This window comes from Labrus mixtus, chromosome 6, assembly GCF_963584025.1.
Source record: "Labrus mixtus chromosome 6, fLabMix1.1, whole genome shotgun sequence".
In the NCBI taxonomy this organism is placed as follows: Eukaryota; Metazoa; Chordata; class Actinopteri; order Labriformes; family Labridae; genus Labrus; species Labrus mixtus.
This window is the reverse complement of record NC_083617.1, coordinates 7,943,346-7,963,184: the sequence shown is the minus strand read 5'-3', so window position 1 is coordinate 7,963,184 and position 19,839 is coordinate 7,943,346. Positions and strand designations below refer to the sequence as shown.

The window sequence follows — 19,839 nt, the reverse complement described above, 5'->3', positions numbered from 1 at the left end:
ATAAAAAAACAGCAGTCTCAATCTAAGTAGGAGAATAAAATGTGTAAAAAGCAGGGCCGAGCAGACCTAAGAGGATTAATACTGAGCAATCTGCTGCACTGGTTTAAAGCAGGTTGTTAGATAACACGAGGAGATCTGTTACTGTGCTCTGTGAAGTCGAAGAGGACTTCTGTTTGGTTTGAAGGCCGGCTCTCAAACGAGACGCTGTTTTTGATTAGTAAATTTTACAACCAAGAGGCTTCTGCATTTCATTTTTGACTAACAAAGTGCTGGAGAAACAGAAAGACAAGCAACAAATTGTTGTCAGGGAAAGATTTGAAAGGCAATATTTGTCAAAGCTGTTAGCCAATGTCTCTGGAACAACTTCTACAGCTTCTGGAATTATTTATTTGCTGTCAGTCCGCTGCAAATCCATTAAACAAGCTGTTCTAAATAGAAGCCCTCGTGTTCATACTGTGTGGAGCTGCCACTGGAGGATCCCATGTTCACCACTAGTGGCTGAAAATGTTTCTTATAATTAACTCTTTCTGTAGTGCAGCTGGAAATACATCAACATGGATACACCTGGTTCATGTTTCTGTGATCGTATCAAGAGGCACTAAAGGCACATTGCTAAAGCTGTTTATTTGTATTAAAACATTATAAAGAGCTGTTTGGAGAATGTTTGGTTGAAGTGGAGGTTTACCTTTTATTTGACAATGCAAAGGGTCGCAGTGACCACTGTACTGTTCATGATGAATAAAAACTGGAGATTACACATGATTAAAATGGGTGAGCTAAATAATCCCCGGGCCTGTCCACTGATGGGGTTGTCCTCTTCCCTCTCGGATCCATTGCCGCCACTCTCCGGTCAAATGCACTCCTCGTGGCTGTCACGACTGCGCCTTACTACTACTACTACTACTACTACTAGAAACACACTGATGATGTAATAGATAGCTGGATCCCAGGCTGAGGCAATACTCACGCTGCCAATGCAACAGGGCGAGCTACGCGCTCCGCACGGCATGTGGACCCACCGCAACGTTTAAATGAAAGCGTGAAAAAGACGAGGTGCACGGAGGAAAGAGGAGGGAAAGGCAGTGTGTCATCCACAATAACTGCTTTCAATGACAAAGCAACACTGGCAGGCTTCCAGCACTGCACCACACACACACACACACACACACACACACACACACACACACACACACACACGCGCGTGTCTCTATGTATGTGTATGCCTGTGCATCTATTAGTGTATCCAAATGTGTAGGCTGACACTGAATTATGTCACATTCAGGCTTGTGAGAATAGAAAAGCCTGATGCAGGATGAAAACACACAAGGTCATGTGCTCTCATTAAGTCACCGTGTCTCGGGGGAATGCTGGATCTGTGATGCGTTTCGTCTGTGTCTTTGTGTGGTGTGTGTTGTTGTGTCTGCCTCACGGTTCCTAAAGTCTAAACGCAAACAGAGTTTTCTACTTCTATCTTAGACAAACACGTTTGGCAACCGCTGCGCCTGTCAGTGCTCTCAAAATCAACAAAACACATGCTGAAGTAGTAGCTGAAGGGAGAGTGCTTTACACAAACACACGCTCGGAGATCTTTGCTTAGCAACACAAGTGTGACCACCGGCACCACATGAATCTTAACAGCCCCCCCCCCCCCCCTCGCTCTCTAATGGGTCTCCAGGGAGAATCAAAGAGGTGTGTACCTAATTATAATCCAACAACATAACGTATGAACAAGAAAACATGTTCACGTACACACACACACCTGAAATCAGACTACTACTACAGACAAGAGTGTGCTTGCAATTCATGAAAAAAAACTCATTTCATTTTGTGGCATGTGCAGAAATCATACGCCGTTAGGATCTCAATTTCTACTTCACAGCAATAATACAACGAAACCCTGAAAGAGCGTGTTTCCTTCCTGGCTGAGTGTGAGTCGTGGTTTGTGTGCATTCTTTCTCAACACGTGAGAATTTCCTTCATTCATTAAGTGAGCGCTTCCTGTTGGCGCTGAGCTCGATATCACAGAGTCGAAGCACAAAACACGAAAAGGTGGTAATGAATCCAAAATACACAACAGTACAACAGCACCAACCGGAGCTTTATTTACCATAAAATTGTACACATTAAGACCTTTTCTTCAAACCGCACAATAACAACACCATTACTACGGCAGCCAAACAAGTAGAGCCTGCCAAATTACAAGTTACGACCCAAAGCTTACAAGCACTCCACTTCTCTGCAAAGCTATCAGAAAACAGCAGGTGCAGAAATATGGCTGCAAGAGAGAAAAAGGGGAAGCAAAGGGACTCCTCACACGGTACAAAACAGAGATGTCGGGGGGGGGGGTGGGTTGGGGGGGGGGGGGGGGGGGGACAAGAGCGGTGTCTGTTACCGTGGAAACTCACCTTTTTATTGCTTGACTTTGTTGTCACCTGGGAAAGACAAGCCAAACACTCACAAACAAAAGCTCAGTAGGAAACAATAACAACACCAGCGTCCAAGTATAGCACTCCAATCAGATAAATCCAGGAGGGCAGCGAGAGATACAACAGAGGATAACCTCTTGATGAGCTATAATGTAGCCGCCCCCATTTGCAGAGAGACAATGGACCCCAGGGTGAACACTCTTTACCTTGTCTGTCCTCAGGAGAAGCCCCTCCAGTTCAGGCAGCATATCCCCTAAAAGGTATTGGTGGCCATCTTGCTTCGCCTTCCCTCAGCCTCAAAAGAAAACGCTGGCTACAGTATCCGTGCACAGGGCAAAGCTCCTGCGTGTCATGACTAGGGCGACTGTGAGCCGCTGTAGCAAAGTGCTGCTACAGCAGACGCAGACACACAATCCCTGCACGCACACACAGACATATAGACACACACACGTAAGGGATGCCTTTCGCAGACGCAGACAGAGACTCATCAGCCAATGGCGTGAGGACCTTAGCGGCTTGTAAATTATCTTCCATGCCTAGACTCTCCTAAACAAAGGATCCCCTATGTGGGCTCTTTACTCCAGCCCTACACACATGGACTGGAGGCAAGCTGTGGAACGGATACTGCACACATGCCGGATCAGGATCAGAGAAAAACAGCTCCCTCAGCGTGGAGATATTAACCCCTGAGGCTGCTCACCAACACTGCCTCTGAGCTCTCATCATGGTTGAACAAAGTGCTGATCAAGTCGCAAATGAACTGTTCACTTGAACTTTTACAGATTGATTATTTCAACACATGCCTTTTTTTTATTTATTCCAAAACAAGTAGCATAATAGATTTTATTTAAAATGTTATACCAAATCCTGACAGCTGTTTTTTTTTTTTTTTTTTAGCATTTTCTGACAAGTAACAGTCCATATAAAGAAAAAGCAAACACACTCATTACTAAGATAAATTACAACATTGATTGTTAATTCTGCTGAAGAATGATCAATTCAAATGTTACATTTCCACAAGTGAAACCCTCCATCTCTTAGGCAGAAGCAAATATCATATGACATCATGACACCACATCACATGCTTAAGTGCGTGTCTCCCTCCTTCTTTCACTACCTCCAGTTTTTAGAGAGTTTTTAGGCATGAGGTCTATTGTATTAGAAATGAGGAGCTTTAGTCACATAACTTGAATTGCCCTTTAAACAATTATAAACAGGAGCAGCTTTTTGGCTCTAATTCTCACGTGATTCAGATACATTGTGAAACGATCTGGTGGGAACAGAAGAGAGGATGTTCATAGCATCCATACTGTTCTTCTTCATTCCCTCTCGTTCCACCCCCAGACATTTTTTTTATTTCTCAATGATTCCCAGAGGAAACGCTGTGGTTAGAGAGAACACATGGGTATAAAAAGAACAAAAAAAAAAGTTGAAGAAATGTTCTGAGCGAGTAAAGCACCCCCCCCCCCCTCCCCCCCTCCTCCTTTCTAAAAGTGACCATGTGGCTAAGATGCTGAGGTCACACGAGGACAAGGAAGCATGAAGGCAGCCGGAGCCAGTGCCTGTCGGTAACACTCTAGTAACCAACAGTGTGTTTGATTGTGAAAGCAGAGAGCGTGCAGCTTAATCCACACATAACAATGAAAACTACATCAGCAGAGTGTCAAGCAAGCAATAAACATGCAAAGGTATTCATTCACCCAAAAGGACTAAATTACAGCCAATATGACCGATGGTGTAATATGGCTCATAGTCAGGAAGGACTCAGTCTTCATCACCTCTCTGAAATATACTCCATGTAAACATCAAATATCTGTTTTAAACACGATCTTATGCCTACGATTTTAATTTCAGTGCCATGGCTGCGAGGCCGTTTTTATCACACTACACGGTTCAACAGTTGGTGTTTCAGTTTGTCCGTTAGACGCTTGTAACTTATCACAATCACAATCCTGCACGCTGCGGCTTCATGCACGTACTCTTAAAGCAAACAGTGTCTCAAAACAATGCTAGCCAATGAAATGTTCTGAAATATGTTTCTATGCAAGTGGCTGCTGAGTGTAAAACGTCTTTCTGCCTTTTGCTGGCTGTAAACAGGCTGTTCAGACATCGCTCTATCAAAGCAGATGGCTGGTCATCTATGAAAACACCATCCGCACAGAAACAAATAGAAATCAACATCATTCCTTTCCCCTAACAGTAATTGTCACACATTTCCCGACAGTGTAAAACAAACACAGATGTAGACTAAACACATGTAATACACACAAGGAACGAGGGAGCGATTTTCATGCACGCAGAAAAATATTTTCCCAGCACTGTCTGTAAAACCTCCATCCACATTTACCACGTCTTTGAAGTTATTTTCATCATAATGTGGAACCGTGCCAGCATATTGAGACATCACATTATTGCTACGGATGTTTTTTTCCCAAGGCTGATGGTAACACCTTTCTAATAACGCTGGGTAATTAATCGAGTTTCAATTTGTCTTACGATTCTGGCCTCTCACGAATCACAAATACAAGGTCATGGAGATGAAACTATTTCTGTGCCGCATGTAGTGCCCCTTTTGTCCATAGGTGTTGTCATGTTTGGTTAGTGTTTCAAAGTGTTTGTTGTTATATTCTGGCCACACGCGTACATCACCACTACCTCAAATTCATAGTACATTTATTTCTATATATTTATAATTATTATATATTTATATTTGTTCACTGTGTTACGAGGGGCGGCTGTGGCTCAGTCAGTCTTCTCCTCAAGTGGGAGGTCGGGGGTTCGATCCCCAGCCCCTGCAGCTACATGTCCAGTGTGTCCTTGGGCAAGACACTCAACCCCAAGTTGCTCCCACTGCTTTGGTGACGGCGTGTGAATGGATTAGTTACTTCTGATGGTCACTGTACACAGCCGCCTCCACCATCAGTGTGTGAATGTGTAGGTGTGACCTGCGGTGTAAAAGCACTTTGAGTAGTCGAAAGACCAGGAAAGTGTTGTAAAAGCTCGAGTCCATTTACCATTTTAAGTCATAATCAAGCAGCCCTACTTCCTATGTGAACAAGCTTTAACCATGAAATGGATAAAGTGGTCATGTTAACTTGCATGGATACTTGTCAGATTAATGTTTGTGCACTAAAAAGCTTCATTTCAATGCCATGTAACCCTGCCTGCATTTCATTCATTTGACTAATCAGCTGCACGCTTCTGAAGGATCTGGGCCTATCTTTGATGCTAACAGAGTAGGGGTCATCCTTACCTGGGTTTTTATAAACATAGTGGTTTAAGATTCATAGTGGCAGTTGTGGTTGATCTCTCCTCTGAATAGTAAGAAAAAAACGTCACAGGTCATCTCACAGGTTTGACACAAATGGAAAAGTCTACAAACAAGACCTTAAAACAGGTTACACCAGCCTACTAAATAAAACACACCTACAAACTGCTATCATTCCACTTTAAACTGCCATGTGCTGCTGAAGCTGACCTGCATTTACACAGTTACATACCTCAGAAAGTATGCACCTTATATTAGATTTTAAACGTTATTATTCAACAGCTGGATGGAATGAAATGACAGCAATAGAAACTGTGACTTCCCTCGCAGCTAACATATCATATTTAAAGAAGGGAAAAGGGAGTTTGTGAGTTTTTCCTCTGGCTGTTTCGTTAGTTTAAACAAACAGCCCAACTCTTGCTAAGCTGCTAAGCTCAGCTCGGTACTCTAGTAAGAAGACAGATGTTCACATTTAAAAAAAAAAAAAAAAAAAAGCATTGTAGTGTGAACACTTTAAAACCGGTATGGCAAATGATATGGAGTGTGAAAGTATAAACAACCGGTGTTTTTTGTTCTTCAGGTTTTAAACTGTCATCCACAACTACTACCAATAATCCACCACACCCATCATTTTCAGCTCTTTAAGTGTCCCATATGTTTTTTTCCAGTTTTAACAAGCGGCCCGCTCTCATTAGGAACAAGTAGCCCACTCATTAATCACCCTAAGCTGCAGTACATGAGCACAAGAGTTAGGTAAAGAAAGCTGTTCTGAACCACACTCGTAAACTGTCTCTGACACATCTGGAGGCTGACCCACTGGAGAACGGCCCGGTGATGGAGCTGTGCCAATCACGATCGTTGCCAATAGTTGTCATTACAGCCATTACTGCTGACGCTAATGTAAACTTGTCTCATCGTTAGCATGGGAAAGCTGAGGATCTATGACATGTCAGGAGTTGAGGGGGTTTCTCTGCTTCTTCCTTTTGTTTTAGGGGCATGCTTTTCTCCACATCACGTTCAGGGAGGGGCAGCATGGAGAGGAATACATGTAGAAAAGGAGGGACCTTTTAGTCAGTAGAATCTGCCTGTTTTCAAAGACTCTCTGATATTGAATAAAAATACATTCAGCTCCACGTATGAACCTGTTTTAAAGAGCCCATATTATGCCCTTTTTGGGGTTCATATATTTAATCTATGTACCTACTAAAGTATGTTCACAATAGCTAAAGTTATAAAAAAGTGTCTGTTTAATGTTCTGCCGCTCCATGCACCGGCTCGCTTCTGACTCTCTCTCTAAGGCTCTGAAGTGCCCACGTTCAGAGTCCCCACGTGTGCCAAGTCTGATCTGATTGGTCGGCCTGTCGGCTCTGCTGTAATTGGTCAGTTGCTCAGCACGGTTCTCGGAAATGTCCCGCCTCTTTTACCATATTGGGAATGCAGCCACTGGCTCCGTCCGAGGGGAGCAAAATCATCAGCACCTTAGCACTAATGTGCTACCGCAGGCTGCGGCATACCGTGGGCGTGCTACAGAAGTTAACGGGCGTGCAACATGAGCTGCTGGACTTGCCACAACGAGTCAATGGGCTTAGATCAGTGATCTCACACTGACAATGACGTCGGACTGACAATTTTTTATCGAGGGGGGCTAGAACCGAGCGTTACATGCAGCTAATGCTACAGCTAACAGGAGGACGGAGGAGAAGCTGCGTTTCTGTGGACATAGATGTGCCTAAACATGCACAGGACACTTGGAAAACACACTAAAGAGCATATAAAACCAGAAAAAGCAAAATATGGGACCTTTAAGGTTGACTGAAAGTTGGGTTGAGATTGCATTTTGAAGGGGTGCCGATGGCCTAGTGGTTATAGGTCTGCCTTGTGTACAGAGGCCGTAGTCCTCCAAGCGGGTGGCCGCTATCCACTGTCCTTTCCAAATAAAGGCATAGAAGCCCAAAAATATATCTTATATATATAAAAAAAGAAAGCATTTTCAATATGGCTACCAGCATCAACAGGTTTCAAAACTCCCTTTCAGTGACCAATGGGTGACGTCACTGAGTCACTACATCTATGTATGTTTATTTCTAGTCCACTCCTATACACCCTTTCATACAATCAACAATCATCCACCTCTTTGCACAGGTCAAAGCCAAAAAGACACAGACTTTAACAGACTAAGAAAAAACATATGCAAACACCCATATTAGCACTTGGATCATGTGTACTGAGGCAGTATAAAAGCTGGCTATATTGAAGAAAACCTTGAAACTATAATGTGTGTGTTACCTGAGAGGAAACAGCAGTATGGCTCATATTCAGCAGACCCGAGAGGCTACTCGCATAAAACACTTTGGCTACTTTTCCAAAAGAACATCTGTGGACTCAAAGCTTTGACTTCATGTCTACACAAAAGCTTTCGGCACTCTCTCTCCTGCATGCTCTTTCTCCTCAACAAACACAGTACAGTCATACACACACAAAAGCTTACTGTATGCATATCTGTAGCTTCTTTACTTCCTGTATGGTCTATTACCCATGGGTGAAGCTATTTTAGGGACACAATATGAACACACATATAAAGGCACTTGTGGCCAGGTGGTTAGTTTATGGGCCCATGTATAGAGGCTATATTCCTCAAAGTAATCGGCCTGGATTCAAATCCGACCCGTGGCTCAATTGATGGATATCATTCCCCTCTCTCTCTCTCTCTCTCTCTCTCTCCCAGATTTCTGACTCTATCCACTGTCCTGTCTCTCCAAAAAAGCCCCAAAATACATCTTCACATAAACACATGAGTGTTACATGACAAACTAAAATCAAACTCCTAGAAGGATATGTGCACCATTCAACACCACACCCCGAATCCATATGGACTCAATTTAAGGGCTGACAGTAGTTTGTCAGTTTGAAGGCACAGTGGGTCACCTCGAGCCCCGCCAGGAGAATTGAGATGACTTCTAAACCAGTATTCAGACAAACATGCTGTGTTGGAATCGCTAAATGTAAGTGTTTCACCTTGGAGTGGAGAGAGGACAAAGGTGAGTGAGTCTATCAGTTAATGTAAACACACACACATGCTCAGGCACACAAACACTGTGCAGGCAGAGGGAGCGCAGGGCTCCCAGATTCTATAACACTGAGACAGGAAAAGGCTAACGCAAATTTGACCTGGTAAAACATGCTGAGTTGGCAGGTTGGCAATATCACTGCACATGTGTTTGTATGCATTAAAGAGTGATTACAAAAAGTATACCGTGAAGTACTTTTTTTTTTTTTGCAAAATTGTGGCACGTATAGGCAAGTGCAAAGGAAATATGATTGCATAGGAGATATGCAAAAACATAAAGTTGGGTGGCGAATGAGTCTTTGACTTAATTAAAGTACAAGATTGTGAGATTGCATGAAAGGTTGGTGCAGCATCAGTAGTAATGCAGATATTGGAGCTCGATGTCTGGGGGGGGGGGGGGGGGGGGGGGTAGAGGACTGCAAGAACTTTTGGGAACACTTCAGTTTTAAAAAAGAGAAATGTCTGCACCCAAGTTCAGCTCCCCATGAGTAACTTTGTTTTAAACAGGGCAACGTTTCAATCCAAAGGATCTTATTCAAGCCAACACTTCTGTTTAAAACAGTCAGAGCTGAGAGGATGATCAATGACGAAGACAAAGAATGCACAAGCAAATAACACCTATATTCTAAAAGAGGCAAGCCAGGTTGATGCATGACTAAACTCTGGTCCCTCCAAAAGAAGGCCATTGTGAGCCCTTGATTGGATTTGAGTGGCATTTCTTTTGGGGGGCAAAGTCAGGATTTCTTTTCACCCAGAGAAACCAAGTGGCACGACTTCAAAGCTTATCCAGGGTGCTTAGAGCCTTACAACAGTCATGGCACAGACTCACAGATGCAAAGAACCTAAGAGGGCTCAGGAGAGCAGAATTAGTTATATGAAAGTTTAACTGTGCAAATATCTTTCATTATTAATGCTAAATCACATACAAGCTGCCAAATGAGAAAATACATCGTTGAAGTACTGTCGATTAATAAAAAGAATTGAAAACTGAAAGGTAAACGGAGAGCATCTTAGTGGATCTGCCAACATTGCCTCCCTTTTCTGGTCGCATGTAAGTCTTAAATCTGGCACAGCATGAGCCTTACATCTGTTCTGATGTATGGTGGGCTCTGGCCAAATAACAGAGCCCCAAATCAAATAAAACAGACATTTCTTCTTGTCCAAGGAGCATTTTAATCTGGGCCACTGCCCAAGCCTTTCAGCCATTACAGATAACTGCCTCACAGGGTTGTTGAAATTTAACTGGTTTGGACCAGGTTGACAGAAAACACAAACCAACACTAATCAGAGGCAAGCTCTTGTAATGAAATGTGAGGCTGTGCTGAGGAAAAGGCTGGATGGTGATAGTGGGCTGAAGCACAACGTACTCTGCTTGGTCATTATGAGTTGGCTCTGATAAACTGTTGGTGTTTCTGACATTTAACGAACCTTCCTCACTACCTTGCCCCCCCACGGTCCCACTCATTGACGTAATGAAGCAGAAAAAAACGTGTGGATATGTCCGTCCTTCAGCTCACTGCCAGAGTGCCCACATGCTTGTGTGGGGGGAAACCTGTACTCGTTATTATGAAGGGAGATGATTTATTTTTCAATGACAAGCACACCAAATTCTATCATGGCTATACATCGCACATAAAATTACGTACCTGCATTTTTTAGTAGATGTCGCTGCATATTATTGCTGTGTGGTAGAGTTGCTCATTACAGTTCATGATATTTTGAAATTCAATTTAAGTCATCCCAGTGTTAGTTAACATCAAACACTGGTGGCCTGCACAGGGTTAGCTGCAGAATGGCAGTGCAGAGTCAATTGAATATGCTCTTGTAATTGCATAATTTCTTCCTCTGTACAGTTTCTGATTCAACACTTTATTTTCAGAGAAAGATACAAGCTCTTCATACAAGAAATGTAGTGTTTTTTTTATTGATAACGGCAGCTAACTATAAGCAGCATTAGATTACAATGAATTGTCCTTACTTGGACTAAAGTATATCTTAAAGTGTAATGTCATGTTGAGTCATTTTGTTTTGTTTCCTATGTTATGGTTCAGTATGGTATGGTTCTGTACCTACTGTATCAGATCAAATCTAATAAGGGACCATGACTCAAGGTGAGACAAAGAAAAAGTTCCAATTTTATTGGTGCAGTTTACAAACCTTCAAGGGGATTTCAAGGGGATTAGACCCACTATGAGGAACTTTAATTTTGAGTCAGTTTTAGGCTGATTGTTGTCAGACAACAATAACACTGAATTAAAGACCAAGTCCAATTATTGCCCCCATTTTAGTGTAAGAGTGTCTAAAAAATGTTAACAGTATCTTTAAATGTGTGGCATACCTTTAACTGTAATTTGTATATGTAACAGATATTGAACAGGGCAGACATATCTTAAAAAGAACATGGCTCATTTAATTTCTGTCCCAATGATAAAGTGTAGCTTGCTTTGTCGAAGTAGTACCACAAAAACATGCGCAATTACCAGACTGAAAAGGCTGATTAGCAAAGATAATGCAGATAGATGTGCCATGCTTAAGGTCTCTAGCCCTTGCAGACATCCCTAGCTTCCTTCTGACCCACTGTGAGCAGGACAATCTGGCTAGTAACCCAATTACCTGGATGTAGGTTATGCAGTTCAAAACCTTAAACCAATAATAGTGTGTGTCTACTGGTTATCTCCACTAAGCTTCATTTTGACCCTGAGAGTACTCTAGCAGACAACAGTGGCAGGTCAAAGGCCAACACCAGACAAAGAGATCGTCATGACAACCATCAGTGCTAAAGACCGACACTGCTGCGTGTGTGCGTGAAACGGAGGGAGAAGAGGAGGTCAGACCTGACGGGAGCGTCTGCCGGGACGAATCACGCTCCCTTTACTGATTCCATTTGAGAACAATGAGGGTGTTTTGTTGCAAGACGGCCCCCATAACCCCCATACATCTATGAGCATTGAACATCCCCATTTTAAACCAAAAAATACAGGGATGAGTATTTCACATGCAGACTGACAAAACACAGCTTTGAATATCTGTTAAGAAGCAAACCGTCACTGATAGGTGCTGCAGGCTGCATGTCCTCCCCAGCAGAGAGCTATTTGAAGGATCAGCAAGTGTTTTCCTGATACACGTGTTATCTCAGCTACTCCTCTGACAGATGCATTGCAGTTTAAAAAAAGGGCAATGGAAGAAGTGCTGGAGATAAATTAGATAGCAGGAGGAGTGAGGCTGAGCGAGCAGGCTTACAGGCATGTAGCCAACGATTTGGAAAAAGTATAGGATTGACCTGCAGCTGTACTGTGCAGAACTGAATGCTTCTTCTGCTATGTTATTATGGTGCACATTACCAGGTGCATGGTCTCGATAAATACAGTGACAGAAACACCATGCAGAGATGTTCCAATAGCATATTTCCTTCCAAATGCTGATATTGATACACAGACGGGTATTATCTGATACCGGGAACCCCTCCAACCGGTGTGATGTGTTGTCTGCTTAAAATTGACCTGAAATCAATTCTTCTGTGCTCATCTAAAGAGTATTTGCCAGCCCAAATGTTTATTTTTGCTGGGTTAGCTATTGTAATGGGGATGAACAAACAAGTTAATTTTTAATTAGGGCTAGTAAATTATTGCATTGGATCTGTGCATTGAATGGGAAATCTGTCGGTATAAGATGCCACCTTTAAGGCAGATTCATGGGCATTGTATTCTGGTTTCAGTAATGGAACAATTGTTATAGTTATGTTGAAAAATGATCCAGTAGAAACATAGTGAATGGCACAAACTGAAATGTAAAGTACTTTTAGCTGATGACAATGGAACTCATCTGACCTGCAAGAAAACAACAACATCTTGCATCCTTTATTTATGTGTTTCATGAGATATTTAAGAGCTTGTGTATGTCAAATAAAATGCCAGCACTGACTGAGTGAGGGGCATCTGTCATAGGTCACTTCCTTTTCGTTCAAAGGCAGATGATGGTTATAATGAAATGTTGATTTTACTTTTTGTGCAGAGATTAAAAACATCATCTGAGTGCTGACATGTCCATTGTTAGTCCATAAAAAGTGAGTCAGTTATGCAGCCTACAGCTCTAAACATGTCAGGACCGTTTCAGTCAAATTCACTCTACAAATACAGGAGCTTTTGCACTCAATGAACTAGGTGTTTAGGTTCTGGTGTGTTTGTGATTGCATGTTTGTGCTTGTACTCGTGTGAGAGCTAAGGGCCAGTTCCCAGGTCTTATCCTCACTGCCCACTGCAAGGCGAGGCCACGAGGGGGCCATCAAGGGTGAGTGAAACCAGACAATTTTTAAAAGGCAAGCTTAATGCTAAGAATGCACGATGCTCACACACAAAGCATTGGGGCTCTCAGGTTGTCTCATTGAAACAGATTTTTGTGTGTTTTGATTTTGTCTCTATATATAGATCACCTTTACACTGTTTTATCTGTGTTTTCTGGTATGTTATATTCAGATGGCGAAAACCAAACCACAGCCCCACCAGCATTAGAAGCTCACTGTGGCAAAACCAGGAACAGAATCCACATGACATGAGCTCCTCTGTGGCCTCTGCCTCTTTTTTCTCCACTATCTTGTGCGGTTTGAAGCATTAGTTGGGAGGGTGTGTGAGCTTGATAAGCAAGACAGGCAAGCCAGTTTGTCAAAGTATTACTCATAAAGTAAACTCATAAGCCCTCACAGCGGGGTTTCTTGAGTTGGAAATTTAAATGCAAGCCAAGAGGAAAGCTTGAGCCACCATACCGCATTGAGAATTAACCTGAGAAGTTAAGGAGTTGGAGATGTCCCCTACACCTCAACATGATGATCGCTGTGCTGACCTGTGCAACCTTGCAGCACCAGGTGTAGGCTCCACCCCTGCAGTTGCACAGGATCATTCAAAACCTGTTCTCAAACTACAAACAAACGCAACGCTGTTTGCACTGGATGCTGGACAATGTGATGTCAGCCAAGATTAAAGTGGAAACAACTGGCTCTGCAGCTTGAATGAGAGTGACTACACTTATATGCAATAATCTGCTCATGAGTCTGCATCACACACACGCACGCATGCACGCACACACACACACAAACACACACACACACACACAGACGCACTAATACACACTGACCTACTTTTCAGGGCATTCCAAATAATATGTATGTAAATCTCTTCCTGGCCTGATCTTTTCTCCCTCTCCTCTGCTCTTACGCAGAAATAGTGCTCAAAGGTCGTCAATACTATTACTGCAGGTGTTATATAATCAGCCCTAATCTGCTCCTGCCACTGCTGCAGCTCTAAAGGGGGCTCCACTGCCGGCACATGCATGCACGCTTGCACACACTCGGCCATACAGCCACATGGACCCTCAGTCAGTTGTTCACACAGAGCCCTCCCCCAGCCACATGGACAACACTGAACTATATTCATGCTTATGTAGCTCCAGCTGCTGCCATGATCTCCTATTCCTCTCTACCAAAATGATCAATGATTGCTCTATTAGCCTTCTGTCAATACATTTTATGGATAAACCACTTTAATCAACTAAGATTTTGACAATTTGGCCTAACACCATTTCTGAAAAATAGTTATTCTAATAACAATTTATACCTACTTTAATTAGATTTGGACACAACTTCTTGGAATTACTCCAACACGAGCTGAAAAGCATGAGGCATACATTTTGGCTTCTTAGCTTGGAGCTGAATAAACTAAAAAAAGCTACAAAAACAGACACAACCTCCAACCGTGTGCTGCTGCTGGTCATGTGACAGGTTCCTCCCCTCTGACACGGGACATGATCAACATTTCAGTTGCTCTTGTATTCACACCTAAATTCTTTTCTCTACACTTGTACACACTAGACATACACACACCATGCAAACACAGTTAGTTCCCATTTTTTGACTTGATGCATGCACTTTCATTGAACAAGAGGACACTGTGGAGTAACGCCCGCAACATCTGTAGTACCAACTGAAAAAAATGAGAATCTCAATGTGAAAGTAAATGCTTCTCTTGAAGGCTCATACAACTCTCAGTCGTCACCGCTAGCAGTGGGCGTCTGGGAAATCTCTGACATCAAAAGCAATATGCTGCCATACAGTAGTGAACAACCTTTTTTAGCTGCTTCTAATCAGCTGTTTAAGCTGCGCATAGGCGCATCATAGTCCCACTCAAGTCCTTATCTAAAAACCTTGCATTCTAAGTAATTAAAGCCTCACCTGAGCAGCAGAGAATGTGAGTGAGGATGAAGGTCTCCTCCTCCTCAGTTCCACACACTTCCTCAGCTTACAGATCTGATGTCCTGTCCTGCGGTTCAGACAGCAGCTGCACTGCCCACAGCTGATCTTCCTCAGGCACGGCTCGCACGTCCCACACCTGCTCCGCTTCCTCCTCTCCCTCTTCTGTGTTTTCCGGGCGGCCCAGGAGGGCATTTGGTTCCCCTCAGGCCCCCAGGATCCAGGTAGGATACAGGGTACTGTCTCCCCGTACCCTGCCTCCGATTCAGTGTCAAAAGAAAAAGAGGAACGAGTGCTTTCCGAGCTGAAAGAGAAGCTGGTGGAGCTACTGTCCAGTGAGGGCGTTGAGATCTTTGGCACGGAGACAACACCTTCCTCGCTGTTGTTTGGCTCGCAAGCAGCTGTTAGAGCATCCGAGTTCAACTGAGGAACAACCGACAGGGACAGCGAAGGTGTCTCTTGCTTGCTCTTGCACTCCCGTTGCTCTGGATTAGAGTCACTATCTTTGGTGTGTGTCTCTGCTGGTGTACAAGCTTTTCTTTCTCCCTGCGAGGATGGGATGTCTAGACTTTGTTGTTGGTGGGAATCCCTAAAGCTCATAGGTTTAAGGGAGTCATTACGGATAATAACTGGCGTTTTTCGTTGCACTAGAACAGTCTGAAACTTCGGTGCAGTTTCAGACCAAGCTGAGCACCCTGGCAATTGAGATTTAGCGCCATTAAATGTAGGTTGCATGTCCGTCTTACCCTGACTCAGAACCTCTATATCGATCGACTCTGATGTGGTGGCAGCTTTGGTGGACATTGAGGTAGCTATGTTGGAGACCTGTAGGATTTTTACAGGTGATTCTGACTGTGCTGTCAGGCCATTGTTAGGGGGGGATGGGTGTGAAGGTCGAGGGGCTGGAGTGCTGGGGTCGGTGGGAATGATGGAGACATAATTCTCCTCATCATTTTGTCCTCCCTCTTCTTTCTCACGATCACTCAGACCCTCAACTATCGCCTCCATCTCTTCAGCGGTCTCATTTTGTCTCTCTTCCGTGAAACTCTCTCCTCTCTCATGATTTATCTCCTCAGACTCTTCAGTGACAACTGTCGTTTTTTTATCTCTACTTTTCTCTTCCAAGTCCGACACGTTAGCTTCCTCTTGTTGGACAGTACACACGTCACCTTTACGATAACCTTGATCATCACTGGCAAGATGAGCACGCTTATTTCCAAGGATGGATGAACTGTCGTTTCCCTTGCTGCCGCCCTGCACCCCTGTATCTTTCCATGTCACGCTGCAGAGTCCATCAACATCATCGCACACAGGTGCCGCTGTCACACACCTCAGGTCACTTTCACTGTTAAGAAGGACAGTCAGTTTGTCTTGTTGGGTTGTAGTGCTGTCACTGCTGCCCTGCACACAGTCTTCCAGTGTGATTTCACGTGGTGGTGAATCTGCTTTAAGCGGGCTGCCCTCTTTCGCATTGCTCACACAAAGACCCTTATCTCTGACACCAGCAGGAACATCAAAATCCGTTTTTAGAGCAACTGGAACCATTTCTTCTGCATCACAGATGTCCAATTTCTCATGTTCCCCATCGGATGTTGAATCATTGATGCTGACGCTTGATGACTGGTTTCTTGTATGTCCATGCTGGGATGCTGCTCCTCTCCCTGTGCCCACTCTCCTGTTTCTCCCTCTGCATGGTTTAGGAGGCTGGCAGGGAGTAACAGACACCTGTGTGCCCCGCAGAGACTTCCTTCGCCCTGGGGGGTCTTGTAGCTGGCCAGTGGGTTCAGGCGGATTGCTCAGTCGTCTGAGCCTTGCGGATCCTGTTACACTTAAGGCATGGTTAACTCTGCCAGGTGACCTCCCAGGGCTCTGACTAGCAGGCTCACGAACCCCTCTTCCACGGGGGCTACGGCTTGACTGTGTCTTGGCCCTCGCTGGCAACCTTTTGGGCTCTGGAGGTGTTTTCTGCGGCTTCTCTGCGGCTCTTCCCCTAGGTTTGTTTGAGTTACAGGTTTGCCTCTTGGCGCTGACCACTTTTTGGACATTTTTTCTCTGAGCAGCTGTCTGTCTCCTAGTGGGTTTAGTAGAAGTAGGCATGGCTGAGGGTGTGGAGGGGATGGTTTCTGGCAGCCGGCATGGGCGCAAGGTGAATGTTTACTTTTTGCTTAGCATACAACTTTATCTTTTTAAAACCTATAAAATCTTGCTTCCTTTTTTTTTTTTTTTTTTTTTGGGGGGGGGGGGGGGGGGGGGGGGGGGAATTATGAAGTCATCCTGCAATTCCAGTGCATGACCTATAAAAACAGAGTAGGGGGGGAGGTAGAAAATACAAATATTGTGTCAGCTTTAAATGTAATTTCAGTGTAATAATGAGCCTAAACATCCATCAGGTAGGATATAGTTAGACAATATAACGTGAAAGTATAAAGCTGTTACAATCAATCTATCCCACAATCTGTTAACTTTGTCTGCAGGAAATCTCATTTTGCCCCGCCTGAAATATCTACAAGGACGAGCAAGTGTTTTAAGGTTGACGTCAATATATACACAATAAAGATCATTTAACAGCCTACAACTGGACACAATGTGAAACTTTGACAAATTAATCCGAAGAACTACATTAAAAAAAAAAACAAAAAAAAAAAACTATAGCTTCCTGTGTTGCTACCACGGCTTTAACAATTTAAAGGGCAGGCACGCTGAGAAGTGGGCTCCAGCCGGAGGTCGGATCCTGTTTTCGTCTATGTGCCTGGCGGAAGAGGGGTTATTACCGTGTAAAAACGCGTGAAACGTCACTGTTTATTATTATTGTTGCACTTGACCGCTGTCGTTTTAAAGCGCTTTGAAACTACATGTTGTTTGGTTGTCCGTGAGGTTTTATTCACACGTTAACGGCAGAAATGCTTTACATACCAGAGAGACAGTTGCACTGTCTGAACTGCTAATAATACTCCGCTCCAGCAAGACAGCGAGACCTTGTATTGGTTTCCCTCCTCGACAAATATAGACTGCTGGCAAGTTCAATCCTCTCACGACGATGATGACACATGCACATGATAAAAGCACCAACATGGACAAAACATCAGGCGAAATTGTCGGTTTTCAACGTGCAACCGTGTGTTCTTTACGGAGCACGACACCCGTTAAAATGTAAATCCCTCTAATGTCAATCCATTCAGGGCAGCCCCGCTCACTCTCCCTCCACCAGACGCAACCTATGGTCTCCGCTGGCCAAAAAACTCGTCGTCGGCACTAGAGGGGAAAGAGGATGAGAAAACATGGACTGGATTCTCAGCCGGCTTTGTGTTCCGGTGCTTAGCTGCTCTGCGTTTCAATAAGGTTGCACTGGAGGGCGCTAATAATGATAGAAACATAAAAGCCTACATAATAATAGCACATTAAAATGGATAGAACCATAAACCAGTTAATGACAAGCTAAAATTGTACGAATAGGCTATTGCTCCTTAATGCTACTTATTTCAAAAGAAGGTTATCGTGAAAACATATTGTGTTATTCGTATTTCAACTTCGTATCACAACTTCAGAAGGTCAACACTTTTTTTTTTTTTCATATTCAGGTCTAATTACAGATTTTTTCCTCAACTGTTTAAAGGTTCTTGCTTTAAATTACACATATATATTTTTTATTATCCCTGCATGGGTTATGTACATTTCTTGTATAAATCTATTTTTAATTGCACAGTTTAAGTTTGTTTCATCTAGGGGTATTCTTTAAATCTTTTTTTCGGGTTAATATATATGTATGGGAGGGTCGGGTCGGTTTTTGCGGGTTAATTTGTAACAAATGTTTCATGTCATGTACGTCTTTGTAACCTGCTACTGGATGCTTTGAATTTCCCTCGGGATCAATAAAGTATCTATCTATCTATCTATCTGTCTATCTATCTGTCTATCTATTTAAAAATATATGTTTTCTTAATTTAAAGCCCATGTTACAGCTACTTACAGATGCTTCTGATTATATTGATAGTAGTGAAATATCGTCCTATGATATCCAGTGACGTCACATCTAGGGCGGGAAGCATGATGGTACATCATACCTCGGTAGCACTATTCTATATAACACCTAAATTAACCGTAGTAAATAGTAAATAATATAAAAGCAAGCATGAATTTAACCAACCGATTTCTCAATTATATTACTCTTAGCTGTCTGACATTATATATCTCCAGAGCAGGGCTACGTCTGTCCTTTAAAAAAAAAAGAACAATAGTTATGATGTCTTGTCTAACACTTTTATTTATTGTTATTATTTATTTATTGTTATATATATATTCTGTACATACATAATTATATATATATACTGTACATATATTCTAGTTTTATTTAAACTTTTGGTTCTTAATTGCACTGTACGTTGTTACTCTTTTTACTCTTATCTTCTATACTATTTTTTATTTTTGCATTGTTAAGGAGAGCTTGGAACACAAAAATTTCATTGCCAGCTATGACTGCTTTGCCTGTTATGTTGTGCATTTGACTAATAAAGATAACTTGAACTTATTTATAATTTATGTAATTTGACTTAAGGTAAACATGCCCTACATTTAGACAATTTCAGGCGTTTTAATAACAGAGGTGTACAACTTATTCTTCTAAATAAATGTTTATAATACATGAAGACATTAAACCAATAAATATTCTATTTCCAACAAAATGATTGTAAACATAGGACTTTCAGGAGACACTCCTGTCAATATGTTTCTAATTCTTGTAACTGTTGTAAGTATCAACTTTGCAAATAAACTGTATACTTTTGAATACAGTCAGAATTACTTCTCTGGTTTTGTTGGCACATTACCAAAAAAAAATAAATGT

The 19,839-nt window shown here is 42.7% G+C and overlaps 1 protein-coding gene across 2 annotated transcripts in view; it reads right to left on the bottom strand.

Moving 5' to 3' along the window:
• The window catches only part of tet1 (tet methylcytosine dioxygenase 1), a 31,752-nt gene extending 13,532 nt beyond the window's left edge, over positions 1-18,220 (bottom strand). The window contains exons 1-2 of one of the 2 annotated variants that reach the window (XM_061039794.1): positions 17,913-18,220; positions 14,982-17,293 (exon numbers count right to left, since the gene is read on the bottom strand). In XM_061039794.1, coding sequence (XP_060895777.1) covers positions 14,982-17,096 — 2,115 coding nt within the window. In that variant the 5' untranslated portion in view covers positions 17,097-17,293; positions 17,913-18,220. Of the gene's footprint in view, positions 1-2,632; positions 3,028-14,981; positions 17,294-17,912 lie in introns of those variants that run through there. The other variant, XM_061039795.1, reaches the window with a different exon arrangement.
• Between the last annotated feature and the right edge of the window lie 1,619 nt (positions 18,221-19,839).